The 12,873-nt window shown below is 38.7% G+C and overlaps 1 protein-coding gene across 3 annotated transcripts in view; it reads left to right on the forward strand.

The window, feature by feature from the left end:
* The window catches only part of pard3ba (par-3 family cell polarity regulator beta a), a 195,367-nt gene that overhangs the window by 82,609 nt on the left and 99,885 nt on the right, over nucleotides 1–12,873 (forward strand). For all 3 annotated transcript variants that reach the window (XM_052126534.1, XM_052126536.1, XM_052126535.1), the window contains exons 8-10: nucleotides 629–1,062; nucleotides 5,723–5,862; nucleotides 6,223–6,348. In XM_052126534.1, the coding sequence (XP_051982494.1) occupies nucleotides 629–1,062; nucleotides 5,723–5,862; nucleotides 6,223–6,348 (700 nt within the window). The remainder of the gene's footprint in view (nucleotides 1–628; nucleotides 1,063–5,722; nucleotides 5,863–6,222; nucleotides 6,349–12,873) is intronic.

Here is a 12,873-nt window from a genome sequence, read left to right on the forward strand (position 1 = left end):
TTAGAAGGAAAAAACCTTTTGGTCTGAAGGCGCTCTGGAAGAGGTGCCTCATGTCTACTCGTATGTGGGGAAAAGAGGCAACTCTGTGGATTTTTTTATCACGATAAATATTGAGAATTTGATTGCCCATCCCTATAGTTCAGAGTCAAAATGCAGATGGGATGAGCCATATTCAAAGCACACACCTGTGTCCGCACGTTAGTTAAATTCAATATTAACATGCCAAAAATGAGTTGATAGGGAATCGTGACAATCATAACCAGCCTAGAGATGGTTATTGAACTTAATGGTTTTTTGGAAGAATAGTTTGTTCAAATATTTTTTGAATAGCGGTGTCATTTATCATATAGCTACTGTCTCCATTTATAAAAGCTTATAAGCCAATTGAGTCCAAAAGTTGAGTCCACATTAAATATAAGCAGAACGAATTCCAATTCCTGTGTGAATTGTTCGTAAAACAATTTGTACGCATAATCAAGCTAGTCTACATTAACATGGCGAATTTCAGGAAAAAAGTGATTCCCACTAGAGGCCCTTAAAGCTCTTAAAGTGTGTTAATGAAGGAGGCTGTCTAGAGCTCTTCTAAGCCATTGAATCATTGAGAGACCATTTTTGCATTTCGTTTTAGGTCTCAGGAGGTGTTTCGTCAAGCAATGTCTTCTACCATCATTTGTTTGGAGGTGCTTCCTGTCGCCAATAAGCTTCGCTATGAAAAGAGCCTCATTGGGCAACTCATCACCAGCACTGAGCCAAACCCATTGGTCCCGAAGGTTAAGAGCCCATTCTTGGTCAACAAACTTGGTTCCAATGCACCAACGCCATCACCCCTGCCCCCTGCCTCACAGACCCCACCCCTGAAAGAGGAGGAGCTTTTACCTGCAAGACATCCCCCCATGGAGACGTACAATCGCAAAGACACGCCTTCTCCTCCTGTCAGCGCGTCACCCTCCATGAGAGATCGTAGTGAGAGTCCCGCCTCCAAAAAGACTCCGGCCCTCTCCACTGTGGTTAATATGGTCAGCAAAAAGCCTGGAAAGAAACTGAAGATCGATTTGAAGAAAGGTATGCCAGATGTGAATTCAAAATGTACCCTGTTTTACTTTATCGTGCTTGATTCATCAGTGAACGTTATTCAAAATAAAACAATTTCTTTGTAATTGTAATCGTTCGTGAAAATCAAATGACTTGCTCTGCCTCTGAAAAGACTTTCCTTTTCTGCTGACATTTCACAATCCTATTAGTTCCTGATGGATATAATCAAGTCTCTTCTTTCAATTTTTGTATTCTCTTTCACTCATAAATACCTCACATTATGGAAGTAAAATGGGTTACGATGGGGCGCCATTTCATGTTGACTTTAAGCTCAGCAGGGTGCAGCCATGTACCAAATGATTTAAACTACTGTATGTCATAACTGCTGCGTATCAACTTCTATATATATCTCTGTTTCTTAACCATTTTTTTCTTGCCTCTCTCTCTTTACCCCCTCCTCTCAGCTGATTGACAGGTGCTATGGTTTAAAACTTTAATGTCAGGCACTCTTCTGGGAGATGAGATTTCATCATTTACCATCTTTAGTATGCTGAATTGGCCCCTATTTTTTTGAGAGAGAGAGAGAGAGAGAGAGAGAGAGAGAGAGAGAGCATGAGAGAGAGAGCATTTCTTGGCTTCAATAATCTCGTGTCCCTGTGGACAAGCGAGTCAAGGGAATTGCCATCTTAGGATGATTCTTTATGTCTCTCTCTTTCTTCTGTCTCTCTCTGTCTGTCTTGGTGTATTGCACAGAACCTGTCATAAACACCTCCAGGCTTTATTTCACCCGGGGAAAAAAAGGCCAAAATATATGTTGCATAATGAATAAGAAGCCAATTTTACTACCACAAATGTTGTTGTGATATTATTTTCATGCAAGGTAGTGATAGATATTGTAGATATATTAACCATATTTAGTTAGTTTGAGATTATGAGCATCGTCCGATAACTATGCCCAATTGTCCGATTAACTGAAGTTTTTATTCAGCCTAGCCACTCTGTGGTTTAGCATTTTTTATATTTATTTTGAGTATTGTGTAAAATAAGTGTTTGTTTAATTTCAGCAGTTTTGTGTAAATCTTATTTGTTCATCTATAATTAGTGTTATTTATATCAGCTCTACATCAGCCATCTGTCACTCTCTATATCGCAGGGATGTGACTTAAATGGTCGCAAATGCAACAAAAAATTAATAATTGCTACCATAGTTAAAAATCTAGTCGCCATTGTCGACAGTCAGGGACACTTTGTGCGCGTTCATATACGGTTTTGTCAGATATGCGAGCTATTAAATTATGAATCAGTTCTGTAATTTGTCAAATAAAAACCGCAATTTAGCTCCTAAACATTTCAGTTCAGGAGCCATTGGCTTCATCGTCGTTCTTTTTTTAGTCTGGAGCCCTCTAACAGTATAGGTATCCCAAACTCTCCTTACTGTAATGCTAAAAATAAAAAGTTTTATTGTTAATTGTGAAGTACATTTATACATCATGGAAATAATATATCAAATTGATCAAAATATTGCAAGTGTAAATATGCATATTGTAATAACGAAATTATATTTAATATATGTCACTTGGTCTGCGTGCTGTGTGCATAGGCGCTGACTTAAATGGAGCGTGTCACATTTTGTGTAACCAGCGCTATCCTGTGCTTTCACTCTGAGTTGTGTGTGCAGATAATAATGAGACCAGACGCCAGTATACAAACCCCAAACTTGGCTTGTTTATTGGCTGCTGTGGTCTGTGTGGATCCATAAAAGGATGGGTTTCAATTAATGGATTGTCCCATGAAATCCTTACTGTCAGTCTCAGGTTCAGCATGGACTAACAACAAGCAGAAATCGAATGTCTACAAGTTGGTATAGCTGCAGGCCGGAGACCTCCAAATGGATGCAGAATCTCTAAAAGAGGGCGGGGTTACTCCAAAAGTGTGTTATGCCAACTCAAAAAGGGGCTGTCACGTCCAATCACTGTTAAGGTTAGGGAAAGTGTTTGGTAAGAGATCCCTATATCTTTAATGGCGGATGGGTGTTCCTGACCCGTTTTAGAGCTCTGCCTGCAGCTATACACCTTATTCACGGTAGCACCATCTTTGGGAATGGCAATGAGGCTTTGAGGGATAGACTTACCATCTTTTCAAATATGATAATAGGATTTCCCACAATATTGTGAAATGTACTTTATATTCATATGATTTTTTAATAATGAGTAATTTTAATATCTGCTACATAGCTTATGGTAAAACTTCACTACACAGTCTATATGCAATTTGGAACAAAAGCCAACTATGTTTGTGATTTCTGGGATAGATTTTCTTTTTAATTCCAATAAGTTTATTTGGGCATTGGGGGGTTCCACACGCTCTGATGTCATTATCGGATTTTCATACTGAATCGCATTTTCAAACAACTTGCCTCTGCTGCATTTTTCCTCCATATCAGGCTACCCTATTGCCTTTAATTTAGTCTGATTTAAAGGAATAAGTCATTGTGTTACATGTCTTTTATATGTTTTTATATTTAAAATAAATCTTTATACACAATTTTACTCCATTAGGGACCATTCTGACCAAACGCGTTGTTGCCCTAAATAAAGCTATGGAACAGAATGTGGCCGTCTTGAGATGCAATTTTAAAGGTTAAAGTTATTTTAAATTGACATAGCAGCTAAAAAACAAGGCATTACGCAGTACATTTTATGTGAGCAGCTCCTTACTGTGGTGAGATCCTAAAATTCTAGTCTAACTCTTTATGATCTTCATTATTTTGGGATGAAACGTAAATTGCAGTTTGAGATTCTTTTTGTGAGATTCCTCCCTTTAATCTTTTCATTCTTGTCTCGTCCATTGCTTTCACTTTCTTTAATAACATTTATTAAACCACACCCTTTACCATTGTTTCTCTCACTCTTCTTTCACACAACCTCCCTTTCTCTCTCCCTCTTTCCTCATCCTGTATAGCTCTCTCTCTTCATCTGTTGTAGATGTGTTCACGTGTGAAATTAAAGTGCAGTGCTGTCTAATCCGCGTAAGGAAGCATTTATCAGTGTGCAGGGTTGAGATGGAGGTGTTCAAATCTCTTTAGAGAAAGCAGAGAGCTTAAACATGAGTTACCAGGCAGGAGTGCTTTAAACCTTAATCAGAATACAGGGAATGACCTCTTCACATTGATCTCAGATGCAGCCTTATATACATTATAAGCCTTATATACAGTAATTGTTCAATAAAGAAATCATAATTGCATTTTTGTGGCTTTTAATCAATGTTTGTCGAATACTGTATATCGATGCTCAACAATAAGGATAGCTTGCTAGCCCATGTTGGTGTGAGAGAGTTTGACAAAAGGGTGATGAATTAATATCTGTAATGGAGTTACATTACAGTTATACAAAATCAAGCTATTTTTGCAAATGGAAAAAAACAAATACTACTTTGTAGTAAATTGTTTTTGAACATGAGAAGTTAATGTTAAAATAAAAATGTGAATATAATTTTCTTACACATCTAAAAAAGTCTATCTATGTGTTTATTCTTAAAATAAATATATTTTAGCAGATAAATAAAGGAATATGTACAGTCAGCCAGTTGTTATCGCAAAATAAACCCCTTTTATTACCCTGAAGGCATTTATTTAGCAAAAAACAACAGGCTGACTGTACACTATCCAGCTTATTACATGGTTACTATTCAAAACCCATAAATAAATGGACATGAAATATTGATTTGCATTGGAATTGTTAATATGAGTTCGGTTGGTGTTTATTTTACGAAAATGACCATCTGACTGCTCATTATCCAGCTTATTACAAGACTTGCCAAATAAATAAGTAAATGGAAATTAAATACTGAAATGCATTGAAACTATTTTATTATGTGAAATCACAGAACAGTTGATTTGCAACTTAGGTTTGCATCGGCATTCTGGCGGTTTATTTTGCGAAAATGTCTGACTACTCATTATTCAGCTTGCTAAATAAATTAATTGACATAAAACATTAATATGAATTGAAATTATTTAATTAGCTAACTTGCAGAGTGATACGAGAAGTAGTGAAGATGAGTCGCAATACCCAGATGACCGGTCTAATATGACTTAATCCTCGGATATACGGTTGTCACTGAGAAATATCAGACCACTGGATGGTGCCGTTGTACAATCAGAATCAAATATTCCAGAGATGTGTGTAATAAACACATTTAAACTTCACAGTTTTGGGACTGTAAAAAATGTACCAAAAATATGTATGGTTGCAGGGCCGTAAACTATTTTCTGTCCAATACAATGCTCTCTACAATGAGAATGTCCCCTCCCTAAATTAGAGGGAACCCATTTTATGCAAAAGATTCACTTTTGTTGCTACTGAGATGAAGTTAAGGATATGCTTAGGGTAAGGGTTAGGGTTTAGTTTAGGGTTACTACAGATGCAATTAAATGCAGGGATTTTATATGCAAATACAACACAACCACACTTATGTACTTCGCATTTGGCACAATATACTTATTAAGGATATAGTAGTCAAATACACAAAGTATAAAATGGCTCTGTAAAATTAGTTTGGAAGCTAGTGTAGACTTGCTAGTGTATCAACACACTGGTGAAAGCATTAAGAAGACTATTTGTCATTGAGTTCTGCTTCATTGGGTCATATAAACGCATGTTAAACGCTTCTGGTTTTCCTCTGTCTACAGGTATGGAGGGCCTCGGTTTCACTGTGGTAACCCGAGACTCATCTGTTCATGGTCCAGGACCCATTCTGGTCAAGAGTATTTTGCCTCGCGGAGCAGCCGTGAAAGACGGCCGACTCATGTCAGGAGACCGCATCCTGGAGGTATTACGGGCTTCCTGCATCTATGCAATCATGAGAGCTTTGCCTGCAAAATCAGAGCTTATTCATATGACATTAAATTAAAAGCTGTTGCGACGAAAGCCTGCTATCTGAAATTCATCCAATTAAAAGCTATTGTTAAAGATGCAATTTAAAGATATTGTTTCAGAGTGCGTAATGCATACTTGACTTAATTAGACCAATTGTCCGTAAGCCTCAACCACCTTGGGTTGCACTCAGGCTTGAGACTGAATTAATAATGACATGTTTCCATTTTCAAGCAATGGCTTGGCATAGGGTAAATGGAAATTTTGGTCTTGATTTTGACTGTTACAGGAAATAGCTTATTTTTGATGTCCGCAGGTAAATGGAGTGGACATCACTGGACGCACTCAAGAGGAACTGGTTGCTATGTTGCGAAGCACCAAACTAGGAGAAACTGTGTCTTTGATAGTTGGACGACAAGAAGAGTTCTTGCCCAGAGAATTGGTAAGACTAACAATTTGCATTTACAATTACTTTTATGCATGTGACATCCTTTTATCCAAAGCCATTTAAAGTGCGTTCAAAGTGTATATAAATTTTTTTATGTAGGTTATTTTTGGTGAAATATTTCCATTTGTGAAAAATCTTTCAGTTCTGTTAAAAGTTCTTGAACTTGCTTTTTTCCCCCCACTGATCCGGGCAGAACACTGTACTTAAATACTATTGAAATGTGATGCTATTTAATGGCAGCGTTTCAATTCATGTACGAATGACTCATATGAGCCGTTTTTGTTTTTTTAATCTTCAGCGCGAAACACACTGCGGGACCGGTGTAGTCTGATAAAACCTTAGCTCTCCCCTCCTTTGAGTTTGATCTTTCGATTCAGCCATTGATAGGAAGTTGTGCACATGACTCAGCTGTTTTAACAGGAAGTCCCAGGCAAATGCTGGTACGTGCCCTCTCCCAGATGTTTGCATGGTGGTGTGTTGATTGTTGACCGTTTTCAAAGCATCTTTATTCTTCCTCTAAACATCAAACCTCCCATAGAAGCCAAGCAAAGAGTAAAACCACACTTGTGACACCCCTATATCCCTCATTGCGGGAAGAAAGAGCACATCCTTTCATTGTGTCTCTGTCTATCTTCAGTTAATTTACACTATAGAGTCTGCTCTTCAAAGGCACTGGGTTTAGGAGGATCACCTACAGTGCATACGGAAAGTATTCACAGTGCTTCACTTTTTCCACATTTTGTTATGTTACAGCCTTATTCCAAAATGGATTAAATTCATTATTTTCCTCAAAATTCTACAAACAACATCCCATAATGACAACGTGAAAGACGTTTGTTTGAAATCTTTGCAAATTTATAAAAAAACTAAATGAAAAAAAATATAAATAATAATAAATCACATGTGCATAAGTATTCACATCCTTTGTTGAAGCACCTTTGGCACCAATTACAGCCTCAAGTCTTTTTGTGTATGATGCTAAAAACTTGGCACACCTATTTTTGGGCAGTTTCTCCCATTCTTCTTTGCAGGACCTCTCAAGCTACATCAGGTTGGATGGGGAGCGTCGGTGCACACCCATTTTCAGATCTCTCCAGAGATGTTCAATCGAGTTCAAGTCTGGGCTCTGGCTGGGCCACTCAAGGACATTCACGGAGTTGTCCCGTAGCCACTCCTTTGTTATCTTGGCTGTGTGCTTGGGGTCGTTGTCCTGTTGGAAGATGAACCTTCGCCCCAGTCTGAGGTTCAGAGCGCTCTGGAGCAGGTTTCAGTACATTGTTGCATTCATCTTTCCCTCGATCCTGACTAGTCTTCCAGTTCCTGCCGCTGAAAAACATCCTCACAGCATGAGGCTGCCACCACCATGCTTCACTGTAGGGATGATATTGGCCAGGTGATGAGCGGTGCCTGGTTTCCTCCAGACATGACGTTTGCCATTCAGGCCAAAGAGTTCAATCTTTGTTTCATCAGACCAGAGAATTTTGTTTCTCATGGTCTGAGAGTCCTTCAGGTGCCTTTTGGCAAACTCCAGGCGGGCTGTCATGTGCCTTTTACTGAGGAGTGGCTTCTATCTGGCCACTCTACCATACAGGCCTGATTGGTGGAGTGCTGCAGAGATGGTTGTTCTTCTGGAAGGTTCTCCTCTTTCCACAGAGAAACACTGGAGCTCTGTCAGAGTGACCATCAGGTTATTGGTCACCCCTCTGACTGAGGCCCTTCTCCCCTGATCGCTCAGTTTAAGAGCTCTAGGAAGAGTCCTGGTGGTTCCAAACTTCCATTTACAGATGATGGAGGCCTCTGTGCACATTGGGACCGTCAATGCTGCAGAAATTTTTCTGTACCCTTCCTCAGATCTGATATGTTCCGATTGGCTGAAATTATGCTGTACCATGCAGCAGTTTCTTGTCCAGTGTGGACAGACAGTTAGATTCCAAATGTAAGCTAAATTTCAAAATAAAATTAAAAACGAAGTAAAATAATAAATATTATAAAGATAGAAACCATCTAAAATATAATAAAATTACTCCAAAGACCAGAATAGGAAGTACTGCTTGTTTCTATAATTACATATTCTTACATGGTATCTGCTTGTAAATACACATTAATACTGACTTTGAAACTTTGTAGCATGCCTTCATAATTTATTTTGGCAATATATATATAAAATTGAATTAAGAACTGTCCCACAGTTGTGGCGATATTTTCACCACACCAAACAGTTTTGCCCCTAATAAAGTTTTTACAAACGCTAGTGTACTTGTTAAAACAAGTCAACAAAAGCGTCAGTGAAGAGCATGCTTGAAATGTAATTAAAGAAGAAAAAAAAAGCCCACAATTCAAGGTAAATATCACTTGTGAGCGTATTTTTATTGGCCATCATTTAAAACGCCAAAATTGCAGTCTGCACTCTGAATTGAAATTTAGACTAAAAAAGGTCTAACAAAAATCAATTTCTTTTTCACGGTGACAATCTGCAAAGTGCATGTGAATAAAAAGCCAGTCTAACAAGAGCAGACATTTCAGCACATCTCTTTCTTCTGTCGTGTCCCAACACAGAATTTGAGATGTGTGGGACTTCGTAATGGTCTTAAATGTAAATCTCCTTTGATTCATAAACATGGACTGTTGGTCATTGTTAGCAGAAATAAAAAAAATACTGAGTGTAAAAAAATGTTTAACGACACTTCACTTTCTGGAAATCCACAGTACTAAAAGTTCCCGAAGTTGAAGAAACAACCATTTATGGATTTAGCAGTTTTATACTTCGATTTTGTGCAATCTTTGCTCGTTCCAGATCTGTTGAAAACGAGCAGCTGTATGTCATCGACACTGACTATTATTGGACCATTAATTCTCGTTAGGCACAAAAAAATGACACAAAGAGCTGCTCCGCAATATCTATTCACAGACAAAAAGCTCCTCCATTTTTCCTCTCTATTCAAATTCAAAGTGGGTTAGCTGCACGAATGCTTAGCCAGGCTGAATTCAGAAGAAATGTGACGGCAGGCAAAAGGAAAAATGGTGCACTCGGGAGAAATAGTTTTTCTCTGAGAATAGAAGAGTATGTAAGGACATAATGACAGCGTTGAGTAGATCTCACCATTTGCCTTTTTAGGGCATGTGTGAGTGTGTGTATTTATACATCATTCCAACCAATGAATGCATCCAAACCTGAAATATCATCTATAAACACCCACATGGTCCGTAATTAATATTTTGCCTGTAAATGGCATGTGAATTGAGAATTTATCACCCATAAATATTACTTAATGCCAACGAAGCTGTACTTTGCTGAATTTATGTTGTTAAAAAAGATATACTTCTTTTTTTATTTAGCTGTTTTTGCCTAGCATAGCTATTTCTGACATGCAACACAGGCTGATTTAGTTTTGGATATGCTATTTCTGTGTTTCCACATGAGGTTTTGGGGAAAAACTTTTTGAATTGCAAATGTATTTATTTATTTTTTTTTTTTGTCGTTCACATTGCTTATATCACAGTTATATCAGGTCCAAACAATGCAAGTGAATGGTAACCAGACATTTTGAAGGTCTAAAAGGCATTATAAAAGTAATCCACAGGACAGGAGTGGTTTAATAATATGTCTCCTGAAATGATGCAATCACTTTGAGTTAGAAAAAGATCAATATTTCAATCCTTTTCTACTATAAATTTCCGCTTTCACTTATAGAAAGTGAAAATGGAGATTTATGGTAAAAAAGGATGAAAATATTGATCTGTTTCTCACCCAGACATATATTGCTACTGAATATATGGATTTAACCATATGGATTACTTTTATGATGCCTTTATGTGATTTTTGGTCATTCAAAAATTCTGGTCACCATTCACTTGCATTGGATGGGCCTACAGAGCGGAGATATTTTTCTAAAAATAATTGTTTGTGTTCAGCTGAATAAAGAAACTCACACATCTGGGATGGCATAAGGGTGAGTAAATGATGAGAGGTGTACTATCCCTTTAAACCATGTAATGCTGCAGTTCCTAATACAATTATAGGCCATCTGTCGATTAATTAAATTGTTTTATTTTAGTCCCTGCACTCCCACCTTAACATTGTCAGTTTTAAAATCAGACTGCATCTTTACCACCCACTTTCATCAAAAAAATTATCCCATCTTAATTCCCTGTGGCAGATTTGGCTAATGATCTGCCATTAGCAAAAACAAAGGATCCTCAATAGTAGCCTGCTGAAAACCAACAGATCTTTGGACAGGAAACAGCCAAGACCATATATGTCCATCCTGTTAACAGCTAGATGGTGTTTGGAGATAGACAAAAGAGACTGTTTTAGAGATCATTGACAGACTTAAAGCCTTGTTTTTCTGACTTGTTGAGGATCCCGTTGGGATCTAATCACTGTGTTGATGTGTTGGTGACTTGATATCCTGGAGATGTCTATCCCTGCTGGAAAATCCAGCTAAAACCAGGCTAAGGTTGAAACTATTTTTTAACTGGGCTAGATGGTTGATTAATTGAACTACCAACTAGCAGGAACCATCTTGTAAAACCTTTTTAAAGTTCGTATGCCACATTGGAGCAGCAAAGACCACCTTAAAATGGTAAAAGTTTGGCCCCATTTCCAGCTGGTATTATGATTAGTTTCTGGTGGTCCGATAACATGCGGCCAGCCCTAAATACAGGTTTAAACGGGTCTAAAATGTTTTGTGATCGGATCAGAGAAAACATACAAATGAGGTCAAAAACGCATTTGACCAGATTGCATTTGAGGTGTAAATGCAAATCCGTCCTGGATGTGTCCCGGCAATAGTGAAGTGCTCTACTTTCAATCAACCGTTTCGCTAAAACGAGTTTGAAGTTTGCCGGTTATGTGCGACCATAAAAGGAAATAACCATCCGATCGTAACATTTAAAAAAGCGGATACATACAGTACACAATCACAAGAGCCTCACAGAGCTTCTTCAGTGTGTCTGATATCAAAACAGATGAGAAGCTCGAACACCTGAAGCTTCTTCAATACAGGTAATTGTAAATGTTCTAGGAAGGGAGGGGAAGGAGGACAACGGCAACTTGGGCTTCAACTCAAAAGTGGTATAACATTTAATAAACAATCTCAAAGGGGGTTTTCAGCATAACATTCTTTAGCTAAACACACACACGGTCTCTTTTTGATGGGTAGCTCGTATCTGGCATGGTCCCTTTTTATCACTCTCCCCAGTACTGCTGTAATCCGAAATGGGTAGTAGACATTATAGCACTCAAGTGCGTGCACCCTTATCGCTTTATCTCCAGATGAACACTCGAACACACCCCGCCACAGTAAAGTTGCGTTCACATTGCCAGCTACTTTGTCGCTGCATTTCACCAGTGGCTGGCGGTTAGGTCGCTAGTGGTGTGCATGGAGAGTCTAAACCTCACTGTTTCTTTACGATTAATATTATTATTAAAATATTAGGATCACGTGAGCTCTACAATCTTCTCTCATATTGGCTGTCGCTCCCAAAAGTCGCTGTTCATTTGCATAACGTTAAACATTTCTCAACTTTGTCGCTGGACACGCCCACATCCAGTCGCCAGTGGTCGCCCTCGCTCGTGTTGCTGGAAGTCTTCAACTCTCATCGAAAATGAATGAGATGAGGTTGTTTTGTCGCTTCGTGTTGCTGGCAGTGTGAACGCAGCTTTATACACTAAAATAGCGGATAATTCTGGTTGACATGTTGCGTTTGCGCTTTGATTAAATTTAAACTGCATCTGGGAGAAGCATTGCGCCAGTTTTTCACGCTTTCTTTGTCTTTTCTGACTTTGTTGCACTTAAGTGATTGATGTATGTCGTCATGAAACAGAAGCCCTCCCCTCCAAATAGGAACACGAGTGACAGGGAGTGATATGTCACAGGAGACATATTTAAAGGAACTTTTCCACTGCACCTTACGTTTCGACTCGCCTCAACTCTACTCGCTTTACTTTTCGGAGCTTGCATTTCCACTGCAGTTTAGTGCCCCTCAACGTGGGAGGGATTATAGGCTGATTGTCATAGATACGCCACCTCTACTGCCGTGACATGATACAAACTGACCAAAACAATAACACAACCGCTAGCTGTTAGCTACTAGCTCATTGTGCTGCATAAAGCACTTGTTGCATGGTGATTTTACACAAGTGTAACAGTTAAATTGGCCTGGTTGTTTTAGAACTAAGCTTCCAGTAGCTGGTCAACTAAATAAAGTGATGCTTTAAAGCAGAGTATAGAGTTAACATAATAAAACGTACCATCCTCCATCGTGGCTGAGTCCAGGGCACTCTCCCTCCCATTGCTCACCAGTTCAGATAGCGTCCATTTGGTCGAACCACGTCCAGTTTTCCTTGATGGTTCTGTAGTCACTTGAGTTTTTTACCTTTTCCCTACACTGTTGGTAGGTCCGGTGGTAGCCGTGTGCGGCCAACAGCTGAGACACTTCCTGAGAGACTTTTTCATTTCGCTCATCGCTAACAAGTGGACTGTCTGCACCTTGCTTATTGACCATGGCGTGGTTTTG

The sequence above is a fragment of the Xyrauchen texanus genome, chromosome 5 (genome assembly GCF_025860055.1).
Source record: "Xyrauchen texanus isolate HMW12.3.18 chromosome 5, RBS_HiC_50CHRs, whole genome shotgun sequence".
Classification (NCBI taxonomy): domain Eukaryota; kingdom Metazoa; phylum Chordata; class Actinopteri; order Cypriniformes; family Catostomidae; genus Xyrauchen; species Xyrauchen texanus.